The following is a 23307-nucleotide window of genomic DNA, read 5'->3' as shown; positions in this document are numbered from 1 at the left end:
CATGTAGAGACTAAGAATGTGCTTTTTATAAGGCTGTACTTTGTGTCCGAAGCATCTTTTTGAGCAGAGATATATTAGTGCATGTGCTGATCAAGTTGAGCGTAACCGTGAGTTTGAATGCAAAATTCACCGTCTAATCAGGTGATGCAATGTTAGCGTGTAAAGTTTGTACCAATCCCATTTCTCATGTTTTTTTGTTTTTTTTTAGGCAAGTACCAATGTTCTACTAATGAGACGTAATTAATATATGAAGCCTCCTCATCACAAGCATGTCTGCGTTCTTTGGAACGCTTTTAATAACAGCCGCACAGGCGTGAAAGCCTGGTTGATACCGTTGTGATGAGCGAGTAGTTCTTTAAACAACCGAACCACTATCGGACTCGACCGTCAGTGTTATCCCACCACAACAGCAATGTAGATTATTTATAATAATAATACTAATAATAATAGTAATTCCTGTTTAACGGAACAATCTGGTAGCAGCTGTGTTATGAAATTGTTGTAGCATGTTGTTGGACAGGATGGTGCTCGGTCTGTAGCAGTCGCCTCATGAGTATTCTCCGCGTCAGACGATTCGAGAGGCCGACGTTCTCGCCGTCCTTTCCCCCGAGGCTCGAAAAAAACCGAGACCTTGAAACCCGTAGGCCTTTCCCCCCTTTTTTTTTTCTTTTTTTTTCTCCCAGTGTTTCAGTGTGTGGAGCCAAAAGAGGTCAAAAGTCCTTAGAAAAGTGCCTTTTCCTCATGATGGTGCTGAAGGATCTGAATTTCTGTGACAGATCAAAAGAGTTTTCTTTCTTGCACACGCATGCACAAGCTTACATTCACGTGTTTTCATGAAAAAGAACGAGACTCGAAGTGAAGTCTCCGTGTATAGTCAGTTATTATAATAATAATGATGATGTATGCCAAGTAAATATAAATATATCTTTTGAAAAGAAAATGTTTATGATCGTGAACTGGGTTTTGTGTCAGGACCAGCGGGGGGGAAGTGCTCTGGACGAGGGAACCTGACACACAGATTAAAAACCTAGCACAGCACTTTAAAGACTGCCACCCAGACAAAAAAAAGAAAGACTGACTTGCTTTCTGATTGTTTGGGCTTTTTTCCTTTTTTTGGGGGTTCAAAAACATTATCTTTCAGGCATGTGCCGGACAAAAAAAACAACAACAAAGTGTTCGAGCAGCCCATTGAGAAGAACGTCGATTAGACGAGCGGCTTTCGTATAACGATTGCATTGCAGTGCAGTTTTACTGTTCTGGGTTAGCTCCGCCCCAAACAGAATGACTCAGCAACTTTTTATGAGGAAGCAAATCTAGATTCTAATTGTTCCTCCTTACTAAACATCTGCGAATTAAATTTAATATTGGCACGTGCCTGTTTTTCGACAGTCGAGACCTCCGCCCTCCCCCCGCTGGTTCGAGGTCATTTCAGGTGGTCACATCGGGGTCACCGCTCGTGCAATGCCCTAGAGAAAGTACTTACGAATCAAGTCTATTTTATATAAATATATATTAACTTCACTTTCGTCCTGGAGTATTAGGGTCGACGATTAGAGAGAGAGAGAGAGAGACCCCTCAGGCGCTTGTCGGTCACGCCCGTCGTTCCAGGAGGAAATACCTCTTCTGCAAGAGATCTCGAATCACTGCACCTCACTGACCTTTGTATGCTGCAAAAGTTCAACTAGTTAAACAAAAAAACGTGGCAACAGTTGCTTTGATTACATTATCAGTGCTAGACTTAATGCCTGATGACATTTATCTTTAACTGTTTTAAGTAGATATCATTGTAAGAAAAGAAGTGTTTTTTTTTTTTCTGTGTGTCTCTTCAACACTTCTTTCTGTTTATTGAGCCAACTTTACATTTTTGTCTTATTTAATTTTTTTTGTTTGTTTTCCTTTTTAATATATATTCGAAATACATATGCGAAATATTTTATGGTGTATTTATTGAATAAGTTCTAAAGTGCGGCTGGAGTCTCCGCGTAGTAGGCAGAGTTACGGAGAAGGAGGGGGCAGCAAGAGCGGGCGGGGTGGGGGGAGGGGGGTAGGTTCAGGGGGGATTGGAGGGCACACATTTTCTAAAAAAACGGTCGTCGCTTCTTCTGTTTTTGACGAGAGCTCTTCGGATGCCGTACCATAGAGCCGATTTCTTTTTTTTCTTCCCCTCTCTCGCTTTTTAAAATCATCGTGTAAAACATTTAGATACGGTTTAGTCCGGTCGAATCAGGTGTGTGCTGATGATCAGATGTAAAATACTGTACGTCACGAGACTCAACAGTGTTACGATCGTGAACGTTAGAATCCATGTTGATTATCGCATATACCACCATTCAGAGGGCATCCTCGTTTTTTGCATAAGAAAAGGCAATCCCGCAAATTCTGTTCGCTGAGCACTTTTAGACATGATGACGCTTGTTCTCATATCTTTAAGAAATGATTCTTAGGCACGACATGGTGCGGCGCAACCATAACCACCTCAAGCGGCTCATCATGATTTTTGTTCCTCTTATAGAACCATGACATGCCATTTAAATAAAAAAACATTTTTTGCATGACCCATGTGCAAAAAGTTGGTTTCTGTTACCAACACCAACATCCTCCGTCATTCTTTTTATCTATCACTCTTTGTTTAGTTTTTGTCCCCGACAGATTAAATAACACAAGCTTGTTAACGTTAACATGAAACCGTGAAAGCACACCCTTGCATGAGAACTTGATGTGAACTCTTGCCAGCTCTCTTACTCTTATCTAGTAAACAGAATCACGGGATTGCCTTTCCTGTTCGAGATAAGGACCCGTCCCCACATACTGCCCTCCAAATAAGACCGACTTCCTAATAGTCTAATTTTAAGTGAGAATGTGAAGAGAATTTGAGACGGTTTTCTTCTCGCAGCTTATCGTCTAACCGACCGATCATCGGTACATGCTAACGCCAAACTTAGCACTACATGACGAGCAAACCATGCTGCCGCACTCCAAACGTCCCCCTACCTCCCTCTCTCCTTTCCTCCCTCTCCACCTTGCCCCCTCCTCCGAACGCGACTTCTTTACCGTTTAGGGGACAGAGAACCACACTGATGATGATACAATAAAACAAAGCTGACGTGTTTTAAATTCAGAGCTGCTAAACTCCAGCCATAGAAGTTTCCCTCTGCGCACTCTGTTTGGGGAAATTTGTCCTGCAGTTGCGCACGCACGCTCAAATAAAAAGTCGTCTTTAGTGCTAGAGCCATTTAAGGAGAGAGCAGGAAATTAAAACGAGTCCCATTCCACTCGGATGACATGAGCCTCAGCCTTAACTGTTGTGGTTGTTTTCTTTTTCAATTTTTTATTAAAAAATTCTGTTTATTAAATGCCTTAGTTTGTATAGAGAAGTACGCTAACTCGCAGTCGCGTCTAATGAACCACTAACAGTGTGAAACCCAACGTTTGAAAAACAGTACTACTCATCCAGCGTACGTCCTCGGTTTCCGACGGCCACGGCTCGTACCTCTGTCCTGTCGCCGATCGCAGGTCTCGTCTTCGGCCGTTACATTTTAACGAAAAGGGGGACAGAATTATGGAGTTCATGCACGAAGACTAACGCACATACACAGCAGTTTCTGGATTTGTGAATTGTTTACAAATAGTTGTTTACTGAAGTCATCAAGCCCTCCAGCATTCCAAATTGACTACGGTGTAGGCGCTGTAAAGTGTCACGAGTTAGCTGATCCAACAAAAAACAAACAAACAAAAAGTTTAAAATTGAAAATGTACATGCATCGCCTTTGGTGTCCAGTAACGGCACAGGATGCTGAACTCCTTGACCACGAGCTTTAAACAGTAAAGTTAATCTCTAGAGGAGGAACCAAAGTATGAATTCATATTTTTCTTTCTTTTTTTTTTTTTTTTTAAAGCCAAGTGTCCTTCCGCTCGAGGGGTCTCAAGGACGTTCTCTATGAATGTTTCACGTCCAGGAGCTCCATGACTCTGTCTCCCCCACCCCCTTTTTTTCCTCTCTTTCTCTCTGTATGTGTCGCTACACCAAGGAGTCTTTTATTTTACCTTTAAAAGTATTTCTTATGTATGTTTTGTAACTCTTTCTCTGATGGCCTTTTAGTGTTGCTTTGCCTTAGATTGAAGTGTATCTTTCACTACTAATTGCAATAAAAAAAAGCTTTGCTTTTAAGATGTTTCGTTGTGTACGTTTTAATGGTCCATTCTGGGGCTTTGCTGGAAATTATCTGCAGAGGGAATTTATTTATTACGAGCGCATTGATTTTCATCATCAACCAAGCGAACGTCATGATGCCGAACTTCGAAAGCAGCCTGCATTGGAGGAGTCCTGCGTTGTCTGTTGCGTCGTCTGCTGCTGTTCCCACGAGCACGAGCAAAACCCCACACGGTCCAAGTTCTGAATGCGGCCAGAGGCTTGTGAGGCGGCTCTTGCTTACACTGCGTCACGTTGTGTGTCCTCTGATAAACACTAAACCTTTCTTGGTCCTTATCAGGCTCCAGGCAGGTGTATGTTTCTCTGCCAGCTCTGTTCCCACCATCGCAGAGCCTTTAAGCCCCTCTGAGCTCACTACATCCATGCTGAAAGAGGTCTATATTACATAAAGCATTAAATGTGATACTTGTTGTATCGTGTTCTAATGTATTCATCAAGCGATTTGTGCCACAGAGCTGACGTACACAACATATAAAGCTCGGTAAATTCATAAGAATGGGATTTCATGTTCCTCTGCATCCAGTTTTTGAATATCAAGAGCAACAACTGTGTTGTTTTTTTTTCTTCTCCTTTCTTTCTCCAGATAGAAAACCAGCTTTCTTTAGTCGTGCCTTTCTTTCAACACATGATGTTGAGTTTCGATTTTAATTGGTTGCAAAATAGTTGTAATACGCTTATTTTTTAGTATTTATTATTTCTATTGAGATTATGTACACAGGGACTCGTGTGACAGATACTCCACACACAGTACAGTTTGTAAACTCATGATTAGATGGTAATTATTCATATGATAATTTAAACAGGTGTTTGTTTAGCATTCTTTAAATAAACTTATTGATTTGTAACAATTCCGATATAGGAAAGAGAAAAATGTGGAAAAATATAGTTTCTAGTTTCTTTGTAACATTACAAGCCACATTGGTTGCTTGTTTGTTTTTGTAATAACTTTATGGTGTAACTGCCTAACATAAGATAATCTCTTTGGTAAATGTACCAGAACTATAAATATACTAAACTAAACCACCTAACGAAAAAAGAAAAAAAAAATCAAGTTTTTTAAAAGGATTCAATTATTTATTAATAACAACTAGGTAGATTTCTAAAATCACTGGAATTGAGTTAAGAACTGTTCAACACATTATTAAAACTTGGAGGTATAGCGCAGGACTGAAGGATCTTTTTAAGAATTGTGATTAAAAAAGAAAATTCTGATGCTTGATGTTGCACTGTACAAAAAAAACTAAACTTCAACAATAGAAATCAGAGCATGTGTACACAGTAGGTAAGAATTATAAGGATGATAACTCTATAAAAAAAAACATGGACATAAAAATATTATGCATAATATATCTCTTGATGGCATAAATCAGAAATAATGCTGTTAGTTTGGTATATAAACATATTTTTTCAAAATTTGATGTTTTTCTTCGTGGCCCAATTTACCTTAACCCACTGAGGTAAAATGGGCCATCATCTGTGTCACTCACAAGCACACATTCATATATATATGTGTGTGTGTGTGTGTGTGTATGTGTGTGAGTGAGTGTGAGCGAGTGTGTGTCTGTGAGGGTGTGTGCGCATATGTGCGTAAAGACTTCTATACCGACCGAAACACACCTGCACAGGTTGCATGTACACATGCATGCGTGCACACACACACACAAACACACACTCTCCATGACCCCCCAACAGTAATAATGGTGGTAAATATTTTATTTACAGTAAGTATGGCAAATGAGAAGGAAGTGAGAGGAAAGGAGAGAGGGAGAAGGAAAAAGAGAGTAAGTGAGAGGAGGAAAAAGGATAAGAGGAGACAATCTGTGTAAAGAGGAGAGCATGAAGGGGGCCTTAGATGAATACAGGGAGGGAGTGAAGAAAGGAATTAAAGTGAGTGTGCACTTCTTATCACGAGCATGGGGTGTGCCGCGATCTACACTGCAAAGACGCATCAGTGGAAAGGTGACTGGCAGTGAACATGCGTCAGGGCGGAAGCCCTACCTTCCAGAGGAGGCGGAAAGGGAGCTTGCTGCCCCCCTCAAGACCTTGGCGCAGAGGGGGTTTCCCTTCACAAAACGTGATGTCCAGCAAGTGGCCTTTGATTTTGCAGCCAAAAATGACATATCTGGTTTTTCCAAGAAAGCAGGTAGGGCTGGATATTACTGGATTCAAAACTTTATAAAGCGCAATCCAGAGCTCGGGATGCGCAAGCCAGAGGTCCTGTCTGCAGCACGGGCCGCTGGCCCCAACAAAGAGGTGATCAGCCAATGGTTTAACCAATATGAGAACCTTTTGGTTGAGCTGGGTATTGAGGGCACACCAGCATATATTTGGAACTGTGACGAGTCTGGGCTTCAGGACCAGTTCAGTTCAACAAATTTCGTTCGACAGGTTGGCCAGCCAAAGGGGGAGACAACGACTTGTCTGGCAGCATTTAATGCAGAAGGCACATATAGTCGAACAATGATTATTTTTATGAATTATTAGATCAACACTTGAATGTGTTATGTTGTGTTAAAATGAGTTCAAATTAAAGTTAATTGATTTGTTTTATCAGAAATGACTGGTTTCCTTTGTATTTTAAATGGCTCATTTTAGCTGATGAGTGGCTCGTTTTACCTGAAGAGGTGGCCCACGTTCCCTGAACACTGCTCAGCTAAAAATGTGCAACAACTGATGTTTTAAAAGTTATATCACCTAACCAATAATAATTTATTCAATTAATTCAGCATATCCATGTTGAAAACAAACCATATTAAAAAATAAAAACACAAATCAGTCTCACTAAGTGCTTTTTTGGAGCTTTACCAAGTGATTTACAAAAAAAGTGGCCCAGTTTACCTGATGTCACCCTATAAGAAGAACTGGGACTAAACAGCTGTGTGTCCATACGAAAATTACTTCTTAGAGAAAATAATCAGGCTTCAGTTTTCTACGGAGCACAAAGATTGGATTGTGCAGCGATAGATAAAGGTCATGTGATCTGATGAGTCCAGATTGATCCTAGTCCAGAGTGATGGGCGTGTCAGGGTAAGTAGGGAAGTGGTGCATCCATCATGGTATAAGAAGAATAAAACAGTTGTTTGTTTCTATTTGTAGTTGAGTCCATGTTAGAATTGAAGACGGATATTCAGCATAATGTGTAAGAGAATACCGCTGTGAGTGCTGCAGGATCAATAGCTAATTTGCCCGCTTAAGATGTTGTATACTATTATAATTTTTATAATTGTAAGGTTTTAACAGCATTTCTGAAAAAAAAAAAAAACATTTAGGGATAATAGAACAAAATGTGATAGTTGTAGTTTGTTTACATTGTTTTTGTTTACAATATTTTTCCCCCTTCATCTAAATCCCAGACTTGAATTGAGGTTTGCGAACTAAAAAAAAAAAAAATTCATCCAAACCCACAGGGCACAGGGTCTATCAGTGATTATGAAGAAGCAGCCGTGGGCAGCCTGATGAGTCGCTTCGTCTGGGGCGAGAGCATCTTTAACAAGGTTGTTGCTTACTCTCTGCCTTATTGCACTCGTTAGGAAAATCCGAGATCTAATTAGATCATCGTTAACAAACTCCTCGCTGACCCTGAATGTAAGTAAACCAGTGTGTATCCGGCTATTTAATTAAAGAAATCCATTTTAGCTGGTTGTTCTGTGTGCCTTAAATTGATTTCTGATGCGTGACCTGAATCCTGACGCGCTCAAAGGGAGAGCAAACTCTTCGGGGTTTGTCCGGGCTTGAGTTTCCATTACAAGCCATAGATCAGCATTTAATAAATAATTAAGCTTTTCGTGTGCAAATGGAGTGAAAAACCTGTATTGTTCTTTACAGATCCCCAGACTTTAAAACGCCTCACCGCATTCCTGTTCTTCCCAGTCTCTGTGGAATGCTTGTGATGTGCGGCCAGAAAATACTTTCCAGATCCACATGTTTTAAATTGGAGGTAAGGGTCGTTATCTTTCACAATAGGCTTTTTTCTGTGATCTTCCATTCTACTACATGCCAACGATGTTCTTTTGGATTTGGATCAGGTGACCGGGAAGCCTGCTGAAGAACACCATGTTCATGAAGCCTGGTTGAGATTTAACTTTAACTTTGTAACATAATGACGCATTATGCCACTGAAGGTGTAGCCATTACAAGTATGTACTTTTTAATTACTGTACACCCCCCCCCCCCCCATGCTTTTTTGTTTCCATTTACAGGACTGTTACTCCTCGTCGTTCAGGTTTGTTTTTCAAGGTTTCCCTCCATTTAGATGGTAAATGTGAACCTAATGTCATGCTGTTGGCGTGATCAGCTACATGGTTGGATAACTGCATGAATGACGAGGCATGCAGGAGTTTCTTATAAAGTGCTTGGGCAAGTGAGTTACTGGATGCATTTAAAAACAGATAAATAGTATAGAATATATGATTTGTTGTTTATTAGTAGTCTTCAATATTTTCATACAAATCTAGCAACGCTTAATACAAAGGACCAGATTTTTACATAATTTAAAAAAAACTTTAGTTTAGACACTCCTTGCAGTTAACAGATTTTCTATTGAAAAGATGTTAACATAGTCTCTCTTGGAAATAATTAAAAAAAAAAACGCACAATACTTTTAGCAAACATTGATGCATAGTTACATTTTATGCCATAAACTGAACAAAGATAAAAAAATAAAAACATGATTGTGGCACTGTGCAAAAGTTTGGGCACCCTCCATAATCAGTAGTTAGTAACACCTCCTCTGGCAGATATCACAGCTTGCAAACCCTTTTTTATAGCCAGCTAAAAGTCCTTCAATTCTTGTACTTGGGATTTTCTCCCATTCTTACTTGCCAAAGACTTCGAGTTCTGTAATATTCTTTGGTCGTCTTGCATGCAAAGTTCTCTTGAGAACTACCCACAAATTTTCAATGATGTCTAAATCAGGGAAATGTGATGGCCGTTTCAAAACCTCCAGCTTGTGTCTCTTGAGGTTTTCCATAGTGGATTTCGAGCTATGTTTAGGATCATTGTCCTGTTGTAGAAACCATCCTCTTTTTAGCTTCAGCCTTTTCACAGATGTTGTAATGTCTGCTTCCAGAATTTGCGGTATTTAGTGGAATCCATTCCTCCCTCCACCTGTACCACTGGCTGCAACACAACCCCAAAGCATGATAGATCCACCGCCATGCGTAATAGTTGGCAGGGTGATCTTCTTATGAAATGCTGCTCCTTTTTTACTCCAAACATGCCTTTGCTGATTGTGGCCAAGAGTTCTGTTTTAACTTCATCAGTCCACTGCACTTGTTTCCAAAACACATCAGGCTTCTGTAGATGTTCTGTTTTGCACTAATATCCCACCTACTTTCAGCCGCCATTGTAATGAGGTATTGAGAACGTAGCACTGTGAGAACGGCCACATTTTGATGGCTAGACAACACATTGGGAGGCAGCGCAGCGTCCAGTGTGTTAAGACTAAATTATTTTTAGTTTGTTGAGAATTTTAACAAAATTGGGGGAAAAATTTATATTGAATGAGGATATTTAATCGGCAGCTACTGTAGGTATCATCATAATATCGCAGAGCCTGAACCCTGGTGATTCTCATCCCCAATACACACGAACACAATACGCAGTGCTGGCCAATAGTATTGAGGCAAAAGTGAAATTCAATGTTTTAATGATATTTTTATATTTTTTAATAATGACAATCAAAATAATAATAATATAACAATTTGTCAAACAGCCATCTGCAATACTCTAGTGTCACTCGCTCAATCCTGGCCTGCTTGATCGCTTCCTGAAGATCAAGTGTTCATTAGAAGACGGTTTCGTGACTGCTGCTGTCCAACAGCGTTCTATCGGGTTTAGGTCCGGAGATGACCCAAGCCACGGCTCAATACCATTGTCACACAGCCAGACTCTTCAATCAGATAGAACTCATTAGTTTTGTGCACAGGGAGAACTATAATACATGCCGTATTGTTGTCTTAATACTTTAAGCATGAAATGCGGACAAGTCTGGTAACAGAGAAAGCAAAAGAAAACCACAGGAAATAAAGTAAACTGTACATGTTCCTGTTTTGAAAAAGCTTCCCACACTTGTTTATTTGCTTAAAGCTGTTGCCAAGATGCTTAAAAAAAGGTAACTTTTTCACTTCACTTTACTTGTCCAACATGACCATAACCCTGGTAGCATGTCAGAAATGTCTTCTAAACCGAATGTCAACTTGAACCAATCAATCTCTGAGAACACGTCTCCTCCATGGTCCATGACTCGAGTGTAGAGGTTACATGTCGTCCTCTGGTTCTTGCAGTCTCTCTCCTCTGTTCCTGTATCTAGGGCATCTCCTGAACACAACAAAAACAACAACAAGAACGTTCTTATCCTCTGAACACATTTGTATTGCGCAACAGGATTAAATCCTCAAATCCGATTGGTCAAATCAGCTTAATTCTTTTTTTTTGTGTGTGTGTGTGTTTTTCCCTGATTTTCGCCCTAAATTAGTATTATCCAATTCCCACCCATCATTAGGACACTGTCCTCATCAAGGCTACTACTACCAGTCCAGGAGGGACGAAGACATGCTACATCCTCTAATCCATGAATAGAGAAACATATGATGTTTTCTGTAAGATGTTTGATGTTCATTTAAAGGTTAAGATAAGAGCCTCAAGTGCAAGCACTTTGTAACAGTAAAAGTACGTACATTTTCTGGACTTTTACACTTTCTGGTCGACATATGTCTGTCTTATTTACAAGAATGACCAATTCTGGCGTTCAACAATATTTAATGTAGCTATAAAGTAAGTAACAGAAAGAGTGAGTTCCAGAACATGGTGTTATAAGACAATAAGCAACTTCAGGGTGGTAACAATGACTTCGCTTTCTACAGGATCACATAACACCACCCTGATTTTTTTTCTACAACCGCAAGCCTTCATGCAGTTTACTTCTTAGTTCTAACATTAATATTATGCCAACGATTACTAGGGAAATCAGAAAAACTCTTCTTCTTCTTCATGTGCCATATGAATAAATGTTTATTGAAAGTGTATTATACTGTGTGTTCAGGGTCGTGTGTGTACCTCCAGAGCAGATAGGAAAATCCTCCAGCCAAGAGCAGGAACAGTACGAGGCACACGACAGCTACAGCACTGCTTCGGCTTTCTCTTTCACAGGGTGCTAAAACACACACACACATGCTTGTAATTCCCTGGAAAACTAGCATATGCTGTATATTTGTTTTTCATTGCTCCTGCGTACCTGCGGTGTAGGTAGATGAGCTGTGCCCCAGCTTGTTGCTCACCAGGCATGTGAAGTGGCCACACAGCGGCGTGTTCAGGTGCAGAGTGGTGCCATCTGGTGACACGTGACCCACTGCATCTGTGACTGCCACTTTCTCGTGGAGCCAATGGAAGACGGGCTCCGTCCCCCAGGCCTCCATACAGTGCAGGATGGAGTGCGAGACGTTCACCATTACTGACACGTGGTGCACAGCCACTGGGATACACACGGATACAAAAGACAATCAACTGAATGGGTACAAGAACAAATGAATACCTTATTTGCAGAAGTTAGCTGATCAAAGGTGTCTAAAACAAATATGTTATACTAAGTTCAGTTATGGACGGATAAAATGCATGAAATCCATGATCTAGATTACCTGGATCTTATTCCAGGATTGTGCCAAACTACTGCAGAGCACAAGCACACACTTGCACATTCAAGCAAACAATGGGAAGGATTCGGATAGGCCAATCATCCTACAGCGCATATTTTTGGACTGTTCCTTGGGGAGGAAACCCATCAAGCATAGAGAGATCCAAGTGCAAGACTTGGATGGTAATGAAATATTTACATAATTATATTGGAAATTGGAATTGTATCCACTTCTGATTTCAAACACCTGCTACACGATTAGCCATTACACAGAGGGAAGGCAAATCATGCATGATTTGTAGGTAGGTACTTCTGTACTTTCACTCAAGTAGAATTGTAAATGGAAGATGTTTACTTTTACTTGAGAGATATTTTACCTAGGCTATGTCTATGTTTATCAAAGCACATGATTTGTGTACTCTTAAATAAATATTAGCACTGAGAAATACCAACAGGGTTCAGGTTTGATTCCCGTCTTGGGTCTGTTTGGCCTAATTCCTAAATTGTCTGTAGTGTGTGAATGTGTGCATTGTTAGTGTTGACAAGTTGCTGTAATACAAGAGGACTATACACTATGATCAAGCTGCGAAGGTTCCGGAAGGAACTTGTCACAGCTTGGGTTCTTCCTGTATAAAGTTCCTGAAAACAGTTCCTGTTTCAGATAAGTGCTGTGATCATTTTCACTCATTGAAACCATTAAATTTGACGTGACTTTGTTTAAGGAGGTACTTGCTCCTTCCTGTTTATTTTCGGTCACATTTAAAGGATTGAGATAATCAACACATTTTAATATTTCACGAGGATAACCAGAGTAAAAACAAAATGCAGTTTTTAAATTGCCTCATTTATTAAGGGGAAGAAAATGCTGTCCAAACCTACCTGGCTCTATGTGAAAAAGTATTTCCTCCTAAACCCTAATAACTGTTTGCTCCACCCTTGGTGGCAACAATTGCAATAAAGAATTTTTACATCACTGTGGAGGAATTTTGGCCCACTCTTCTTTGCATACATTGCCACACTGGAGGGTTTATCCTGTTTAAGGTCATGCCACAGCATCTCAATCTAATTTAAGTCCAGACTTTGACTAGGCCACTTAAAAAAAAACTTAAATTAGTTTGTTTAACATGTGTCTCATCAGTCCACAGAATATTTGGCCAAATGTCTTAGGGATAAACATGATATTTTTTGGCAAATGTGAGATGAGACTTTGTGTTCTTCTTGGTCAGCAGTGGCTTTCACTTTGGAGCTCTCCCATGGATGCCATTTTTTGCCCAGTCTCCGTCTTTGTTGTTAAATCATGAACGATCACCTTAAATGAGGCAACTTTTATGAAAGAACCCCTGGAGTCATTGTTGGTCTTATGGAGTAATTCTTGGAGTTTTCTCTATTTGTGGATTCAATAGAATGCGAAAATCTTAGAAATGGCTTTGAAACCCTTGGAAGACGATACATGCCAATTACTTTGTTTCTCATTTGTTCCTGAATTTTCTAGAACGTGTTGCTTTTTCAGATGTTTTAGCATGCCTTATGCTCCAAACAACCAAAGACTTACAATGAACTAATTTAAAATTCGTTATTTAACCGAGTCGTTCTTAAAGACGTAAAAGAAGGAGTCTCAGTTGTGTGCACTTTTGTATTTTTACCTTGATTATAATAACAGGCTGTACTTTGTTCGTGCAAACTTTCACTGTCCATTAATTAGGCGTGAAAAGAGAGCGAAGGCATAGATGTATAATCGGGTCGTGCTGGACATCTGGTCCATGGTCATTTAATTAGAACAATGACAAAAAACATATAATGGGCTGCTACTTCCTGTTATGTCCTTAACCTTCCTGTAAGGTACCTTGTTAATGATTTTGCAGTCAAGTCGTTCAACATATAGTTGCCAACTATATTTAGCAAGTATTCAGACCCCTCTAGCGACACATTTAAAAAAAAAACAAAAAACGACTAGCGACAAATCTAGTGACCTTTTCTGGTGATACTAGATACTTTTGGAGACGTTGATGTGTCCATATATATATATATATATATATATATATATATAAAGAGTGTCTCTTTTGAGTCACTTTAAGCCCGGATAAAGAAATTTGTGACTTTAGTTTATTAATTAATAATTAAATTCTTAAAAAGAAAAACTAACATTAACTAATTAACACTATCTTCTATGTTTCTTTTTGTATTCTATCTATTTTCTTTTTCATTATTATACAATTAACAAAAGCAAAACAGGCCTCCAACACTAGCTTGTTCTATTCTTTTTCTATTTTATCTCATTTCATCTAATTTATTACATAATAATAATAATAATAATCTTGATACATGCTCTGTGTTAAGCTGAGACTTGGTTTAGCACTTGCATATTATTGCTTTTTTTTGAGTGCTTTAATTAAAAAAAAAATAAATAAATAAAAATTTACCTACTCACTTTTTGTCATGACATCGCAATTATGCAATGATGTCATTTAGCAACTTCCAGCGACTTTCAGGACAGCCAACGGCTACTTTCCTTACTGAGGAGTTGATAAAACACTGCTTTCGGGTCAGTTTTCCAACACAGTTTACTTATAAGTCGCTTTTGGATTGTGTAAACCAGGTACACTTGGCGTCCAGGATTACTAAACAGTACGGCATTTAAGGTTGATAAGAAGATTTCTGCAATTGATCTAATATTTTAGGGGTCATGGTCTGAATATACCAGAACACACTCCCTTTATTTCTTTGTATAATCCCCAGCAACACTAATGCACTAGTGCTTGGATACCATCAAAGTAGAAGGTTATCTCAGTACACCAGAGCTATCGGATTGCCTGCTTCAAGTCAGAAATGCTGGCCTCCCAGGAACACCTTTACTGGCCCAAACATGGAAATCACATGAGGCAAGGTCAGGACTGTATGGTGGATGTGGGAGCTGACTCCTAGCTAAGTTCCTGTAATGTGCAAGTGGTGTTGGTGAATGATTGTGTGTATAGTTCCTACAGATGGATACGTGTCTTCTACAAATTGGTGACAAAAGCTGTCGATTTTTAAGGAACAGCCCCTCTACTCGATGAATGTTCACAGGAACGACTGCCGTGGGTTCGGAGCCATCTCGGCCAGGATCGTACTGCCTACTTAAAAAATCTTTTCACGGTTCAAATGTTTGAGTGTTTCATCACAATTACTGTGCTTGAGGTCTTCTGTAAATGTCAATCGGCTTTACACCTTCTTTCACAAGAACTTCACACACATCACAAATCTTGGTTTGATATGAATGCTATAGCTGCTATGATGTATGTGGTGGCGGCATGGTGGCTTAGTGGTTAGCACTGTTGCCTTACACCTCCAGGGTCTGGGTTCGATTTCTGCCTCGGGGTCTGTGTGCATGAAGTTTGCATGTTCTCCCTGTGCTTGGTGGGTTTCCCCCAGGTATTTCGGTTTCCTCCCACAGTCATGCAGATTAGGCTAATTGGTGTTCCCAAATTGCCTGTAGTGTGTGAATGTTGATATAGGAATAAATACAATGGGCACCAATGGCCTCCACAGTCCCTAGTTGGACTACAGATAGATGGTTAATAAAATATAAAACATGTTTACATTGTTTAGTCTGTTATAGGAAGATCTTCCTTACTTCTTTGATAGACATCTTGCATAAAGTGCACATAAAATTTAATAAAGAAGATACTATCTGTATTTAACATGGTGGTGACTATCAAACTTAAATACAGTCACTTCATACCGTACTCATTAACGGCGCATTGTGATGAACTTTGGTCTCCTTTCTCATCTCGGACTGTGACCGTGTACATGCCGGTGTCCTTCCCCTGGTAGTTCCGTAGCGTCATTACGGCCCCGCCCTTGTCTAAGGTCACTCGTCCTGCATTGCTTCGAGCAGGATATTCAGCCACAGTGGTTTTCACAGAATTTCCTTTGCCCATGTGCTCCCATGTGACCTTGGTGACGTGATTTTCCGAGCCGAAATCAGCCGTCAGGACCAAATTCCCTCCACTTACCACATAGACCGTCTGCTGGCACGAGAGACGAACGGAAAGGCAGAGGCAGCTTGGGAGGAGAACTATGGTACAGAAACACTTAATCATCACGATCAATGAGCACAACAGGCATACTAATACCATTATCAAAATCTTTTTTTTTCACGTAATTGGTTTTACTTATACAGAACACATTCGCTTCTAGCGATCCTCACTTTCGCTTTACGCTAAAATAATAGAGGTGTACTTTATTTTAGCGATTACACAAGTCTCAATCTTGTAAATCAAAAGAACTGAAACTGTGAACTGTTTTTAATGTGAAGCATCAAACTAACAAATATTAATTTTTGTCCTGTGTCTCATTGGAACCGGCCCAACTTCTGTAAGACAACCCTGTATTAACTCCTTTTCTTTTAAACCTTTTTAACTGGAGTACTACATAACATCATCTACACTACTTCAGTAAGTTTGTTTATGTGGTCTGTTCTTGAAATCCTGGCATTGACTTGGTTGATGCTATTGTAAACACTATTGTTTTTTCCCCCCAAAAACATCACATTAATTTCTATTTTTGAAATGCAAAATATAACAAAGTGAACTGAATAAATCTGAAATGTGAGTGTTCTCTGAGTATTCCGAGTTGTGGCTTGGATTCGGGATTCAGAGATGAGGCACCATTTTCACCGAATTCTCACCAAATGCTTGGAACAGGATGCTGGCCCGGAAACACTGGGATCCAAGGTCCATGCTAGCTGAAAAAGAAAAACAGTCAATATTTCAGTCGTCACCCCCACATCCACAGTCCTCTGTGTTTATTTAGGTGTGTCCTCTATTTCATGTGGTTACTCATCCTGTTTTCAGAGTGCATGATGAAGACTGTGATCATTTATGATCATTCTGTAGTCACATCTGCTAACTTGTCAACTGTTTACCCATTTATAGTGTCTTTATTTAATGAATTAATAGTTAGCGTGCTACAAGTACCGTATTCTGTAGCTCACATCCCAAATGCTGGTTATCCAAGTTGATTGTAAAGCGCTTGCATTGATCCCTACAATCAACCAATGACCAATCACTGATCAGTATTGTTCCCAATGACCAATCATGGATCATTATTATTCTCAATGACCAATCACTGATCACCACTGTTCCCAATGATCAATCACGACTTACCATTGTTCCAAATTACCAAAAACAGCTTACCATTGCTCCCAAAGACCAATCAGGGATCGCCACATTTCTCAACAACTTTGGATCACCATTGTTCCCAATGACCAACCATGGATCATTATAGTTCTTTACAACCTATCACTAATCATCACCTTTCCAAATTAACAAACACCCCGATCACCATTGTTCCCAATAACCAATCATGGATCTTTATAATTCTCAATGACCAATCACAGATCACAATTGTTCTCAATGACCAATCAAGACTTAACATTGTTCTCAATCACCAATCACGACTTACCATTGTTCTCAATCACCAATCACAACTTTCCATTGTTCTCAATGACTAATCACGACTTACCATTGTTCCCAATGACCAACCATGGATCATCATAGTTCTCAACAACCAATCCCTGATCATCACTATTCCCAATGACCAATCCTGGATTGCCGTAGTACTTAAAAACCACAGGTCACCATTGTTCCCAGTGACCAATTACTGTACTTATCACCACTATATCCAGTGATCAACCACTGGTCACCATTATTCAGTGATATTCAGTGATAGGAAATATCAGTGTGTATTTCCTAACTTCTCATAGTCAATGCTTAATTTTGTCTTCAACTCTAGAATAGTTACAGTGGTGCCACATTTCAAGAATGAAAACAATGAAAACTATTGATAAACCTGAGGAATCTATTCTGTTCTATTGTATTTTAAGTATCTTTCCCAAAAAGGATGAGCTACCTGCCCCTGATCACACCTGAGTGGGGTTACTGGGGATCTAATGCACACTACTGAACTCATATACTTTATTCCCTGTACACTATTTTGCAAATGCTTATGTTCAGATAGAGAATATTCGCAGCAGCCGTGTTGTTCAGCTCTAACCTTTAACTGCTTTGTGTCTGGTGTAAAGTGTTGGATAAACACAATAACATATTCATTATTATGATATAACCTGTGCAGTATATAAGCCATCAAATTAGTCAAAGTCATACCTGTACGAAGTGATCGAACCACAACAAGAAAACAACAAAGAATGAACTAAGCCAGGATCAAACGGATGAAGTTTACATAATCACATTGTTGAAGCAAGTTCCGCTTCAGAGAAACACAAAAGCACAGGCGCGGAGAACATCTAAACCACGCCCACACCCAGTGGTTGCCAGATCCATTAACAGCACGCTTGTATAAACTTCAATCACCTCATCTAAGGATTAACATTGTAAAATTTTATTAATGTACGATTGCTACAGTGCTCGTATTCAGTGCCGCCTTGTGGGGTTGTGATATTATCAATATGTAAGAGTATAATATTTAATACATATAATACATATATAAATTATAAAATATTTATATAAAATATTTAATATTTAACATACAATACGAAAGGAAACGTAAGGAAATTTAATCAGATTTAAACAAGTTTGCAATTAAAGAATTGCAAAGTATCGTAATATTTGTACAATTGTGCTTGAAAAAAGTGAACAAAATAAATATAAATGAATAATACAAGTACTAATACTATAGTGTGGCGTGGGCGGGGCGGCGACTGACGACCATCATGCCTTGCGGGGGTTGTCAATGTGTTCACCCTGTTGGGGAAGGTTGTTTGGGCTGGTGGCTTTGGCCAAGTTTCGCTGAGTTGTGTGAGTGGGATTGCGCCGGTTCATGGTCAGGCTGAATTGGATGTGCTTCGCTTGGGAATGTGTTGCTCTTGTTACACAGTGTTGTGTAAAGTATTTTCAACCGTTCCGTTAGATAACCATCAAGTTTACTTGTCTCTCCATGATCTTTTTCGGCAGGAAAACGTTGTAATATTAATGGATCATATGTTATGTGTAAAAATTTTTTAATGAAGCCCAAACAAATTAAAGAGGGATAATGGAGTTGATGTGCACGAATTATATGAACATTATGGTCCTCCAGTTATTCCAAGTAGCCATAACCGCAGGATGGAGCAGAATTTATTCTTCAGGCAATGTGTTTTTAGTTTTCATGCACTTTTAGTAAAACTGCAGAAAAACAACAGTCAATTCAAAACATTCTAAATGAATAATTCTGTAACTTTTTTGGGTCTTGTTTCATCAATACAAAGTTATTAAGATTGCAAAAATATTCAAATTATATCAAAAATTTTATGAACAGCTTGTGGTACTATATTCTTTTAAATAATTGTAATTAGATTTTGATTAGGGGTTTAACACAAGGCTAGAAGGAATACAGCTCGAGCTCTATTGGGCATGCGCACATCAATCTAACGATATTTTTCTCACTGTACAGCAATAAAACTTTTTGTATTACTGAAAGGATTAGGTTTAGACATGAAAAACGATCCAAAAGGTATAACAATTTATTTCATTGTTAGTTTCCGGTCGGCGCTATATACAGATCCTTCTCAAAAAATTAGCATATTGTGATAAAGTTCATTATTTTCTGTAATGTACTGATGAACATTAGACTTTTATATATTTCAGATTCGTTACACACAACTGAAGTAGTTTAAGCCTTTTAATTGTTTTAATATTGATGATTTTGGCATACAGCTCATGAAAACCCAAAATTCCTATCTCAAAAAATTTGCATATTTCATCCGACCAATAAAAGAAAAGTGTTTATAATACAAAAAAGTCAACCTTTAAATAATTATGTTCAGTTATGCACTCAATACTTGGTCGGGAATCCTTTTGCAGAAATGACTGCTTCAATGCGGCGTGGCATGGAGGCAATCAGCCTGTGGCACTGCTGAGGTGTTATGGAGGCCCAGGATGCTCCGATAGCGGCCTTAAGCTCATCCAGAGTGTTGGGTCTTGCGTCTCTCAACTTTCTCTTCACAATATCCCACATATTCTCTATGGGGTTCAGATCAGGAGAGTTGGCAGGCCAATTGAGCACAGTAATACCATGGTCAGTAAACCATTTACCAGTGGTTTGGCACTGTGAGCAGGTGCCAGGTCGTGCTGAAAAATGAAATCTTCATCTCCATAAAGCTTTTCAGCAGATGGAAGCATGAAGTGCTCCAAAATCTCCTGATAGCTAGCTGCATTGACCCTGCCCTTGATAAAACACAGTGGACCAACACCAGCAGCTGACATGGCACCCCAGACCATCACTGACTGTGGGTACCTGACACTGGAATTTAGGCATTTTGGCATTTCCCTCTCCCCAGTCTTCCTCCAGACTCTGGCACCTTGATTTCCGAATGACATGCAAAATTTGCTTTCATCCGAAAAAAGTACTTTGGACCAGTGCTGCTTCTCTGTAGCCCAGGTCAGGCGCTTCTGCCGCTGTTTCTGGTTCAAAAGTGGCTTGACCTGGGGAATGCGGCACCTGTAGCCCATTTCCTGCACACGCCTGTACACGGTGGCTCTGGATGTTTCTACTCCAGACTTAGTCCACTGCTTCCGCAGGTCCCCCAAGGTTTGGAATCGGTCCTTCTCCACAATCTTCCTCAGGGTCCAGTCACCTCTTCTCGTTGTGCAGCGTTTTCTGCCACACTTTTTCCTTCCCACAGACTTCCCACTGAGGTGCCTTGATACAGCAATCTGGGAATAGCCTATTCGTTCAGAACCAGGCTGGGAGTTTTTAAAAGCCTCAGGAATTTTTCGCAGGTGTTTAGAGTTAATTAGTTGATTCAGATGATTAGGTTAATAGCTCGTTTAGAGAACCTTTTCATGATATGCTAATTTTTTGAGATAGGAATTTTGGGTTTTCATGAGCTGTATGCCAAAATCATCAATATTAAAATTATTAAAAGGCTTGAACTACTTCAGTTGTGTGTAATGAATCTAAAATATATGAAAGTCTAATGTTTATCAGTACATTATAGAAAATAATGAACTTTATCACAATATGCTAATTTTTTGAGAAGGACCTGTATACCTTCTAGCCACGACCATGACTCAAACGTGCGAGGATGACGTCAGTAACCCGTGGCAACGCAGTAGAATGTTTAGAAAGGAATATTTGTAACATGGATATTTTACAGGAAAAGAATGTAAATTTAAAGAGGATTATGTTGGCTGCATTATATAAACGCATTAGAAAGAACAATAGCGTTTAATATTAGCCTTTGTGTGAAACAGGCAACTTGCACAACCAATTATAAAGACCTTTCAGCACGCCCCAACCTTTCAAAATGCCCATTTCTCCGATCTGCAGCTACCCCTGTCTCAGTTATCCCGGTTTATCGCAGGCGGTGGTATTCAAATTAGTATGTGGTGCTACTGGGTATGTTACAAAATTTTTATGCTTTTATTTATACTGTTGTTTTGTATTTATTATTGTTTTTAGCAATTTGTCATATATTCATTATACAAACCCAAAACATGTCTACATGCACAAATTGGCTATAGCTCCAGTAATAAAAGTATTACAATGCAGCTAAGGACGTATTATAAAAAACAGAAAGAGTAGCTCACCTTTTATATCTTCTGGTTCGAATCGTTCGTTCTTTTGAATTTATTGCACCGCATAATCTATGTGAGTAACGTGACAAAAGAATGAACGACTAAGACTTGGAAGACACATTGAGGGAACCGCTCAATTCTGTTTCCTGCGTACTGCATAGCATCTATGGGAGTCACGTGACAAAAGAACGAACGATTCGGACCAAAAGGCTTAAAGGTAACTACTCATTTCTGTTTCCGGGTACATAACCTACGAAGGTTTCAGTCTCCGGGACTACTCGTTCTTCTGAGTTACATTAAAGATTTGTTCGAAAAGAACAAATTGCGCATGAACGACCCATCACTAGGCCCTAGGCGACCGCCTGTATTACCCGTTGGACGGCTGGCGTGTGCCTGCTTGTATCTCAGTGCTTCTGTCCTGTGTCTTGGTTGCCATGGTAACCTTATAGCCACTAAATAGTATATGTAAGTATTTTGTACCTTGAAGCATCTTTATGCCAGAAATTTATTATTTAAGTACTGATGACTAAAAACATAAGCAGATAATATAAGCACTTGTCTTATAGTACCACCCCTTGTTTGATTGACTGACAATAAAAATTCTTTAAAAAACAAAAACATTTTTTAGGAACCACATGTGCAGTAGCTCCGATACTGATCTGTCATCATTGGGTCTCTCTTAACTCTCTATCACAGATATAGCATCCCTCTATCACACGCTGCAACATAAACTAATTTTTAAATTTCTGTTCCTACAATATAAATCAGTGATTAATGCAATTCCAAATGTCTTTATTATTATCCAAACGAATTCCTCATAACTTTTTTTTTTTACTTGTGGAGTGGTGCAAGTACTTTGGCGGCAACTTGAAAACTATATTTTAAATGTTATTCATGAATCTTACAACTTTACATTAGAGGACATACTTATCTTTTATTTAAAAATATTTTCAACTTGTGTATTTTAATGGCAAAAGTTCTACATTCATAAATGTATATTTTCTAAATCATCTTCTAAACTATTTTCTCTGTGAAATACCAAAGTCTTTAAATCTGATAGAAAATCATAAGTCTTCTTTGTTATTGTCTCGACATTCTGATTTAGTCAATGGAACACTCCTGCAATTTACTGTATATACAGTATACTGTATATAAAAAAGTTTATATATATATATATATATATATAATCTGACAGATGAGGTTAGACAGAAGTCTCCATGGACAATGATGTTTGCAGACGACATTGTGCTTTGTCGCAAGAGCAGGGAACAGGTGGAAGAAAATCTAGAGAGATGGAGGTATGCTCTGGAAAGAGGAATGAAGGTTAGCCGTAGCAAGACAGAATACATGTGTATGAATGAGAGTAACCTAAGTGGAACGGTAATGCTACAGGCAGCAGAGGTAAAGTGCCGTGCAGGACTTTAAGTACTTAGGGTTAACGGTCCAAAACAATGGAGAGTGTGGAAAGGAGGTGCAGAGGTGGGTACAGGCAGGTTGGAATGGGTGGAAAAAAGTGTCAGAAAAATATTTATTAAATGAATACTAATACTAATAATAATTATTATAAACTATAATAACTATAAATTAATAATAAAACAAATTAACCTGCACTTTACCTTTGAAAAGAATTGTGGCTGAAGTAAGACAAGAGAGGAGAGGAGGAGGGAGGGGGCTACTGTGTAGGACATCTTTACACACACACACACACACACACACACACACACACAGCAGACAAAGTGCATGCATACTACTCGCCTGTCAAGACCCCACTCGTTTATCAAGTAAAAAAATAAAATAAAAAAATACTGTATATATACTGTACTGCACAAAAAAATTAAGTGAACACTTAGTTCTGATTTGACTTAAACCTTACATACACATACAGTAAGAAGAACGTTCAAATCAAACCGGGA

General features: G+C 39.1%; 1 protein-coding gene across 1 annotated transcript; it reads right to left on the bottom strand.

Moving 5' to 3' along the window:
• Positions 1 to 8632: 8632 nt before the first annotated feature.
• On the bottom strand, positions 8633 to 17995 carry si:dkeyp-97a10.2 (uncharacterized). Its single transcript, XM_053487607.1, has 6 exons — positions 17984 to 17995; positions 16507 to 16563; positions 15559 to 15894; positions 11445 to 11681; positions 11267 to 11363; positions 8633 to 10528 (listed from the first exon to the last, which is right to left on the bottom strand). Exons 2-6 carry the CDS (start codon positions 16556 to 16558, stop codon positions 10468 to 10470), a joined length of 783 nt encoding a protein of 260 aa, XP_053343582.1. The 5' UTR covers positions 16559 to 16563; positions 17984 to 17995; the 3' UTR covers positions 8633 to 10467.
• Positions 17996 to 23307: the final 5312 nt, after the last annotated feature.

The sequence above is a fragment of the Clarias gariepinus genome, chromosome 26 (genome assembly GCF_024256425.1).
Source record: "Clarias gariepinus isolate MV-2021 ecotype Netherlands chromosome 26, CGAR_prim_01v2, whole genome shotgun sequence".
Taxonomy (NCBI): Eukaryota; Metazoa; Chordata; class Actinopteri; order Siluriformes; family Clariidae; genus Clarias; species Clarias gariepinus.
This window is presented reverse-complemented; position numbering and strand designations above follow the sequence as displayed.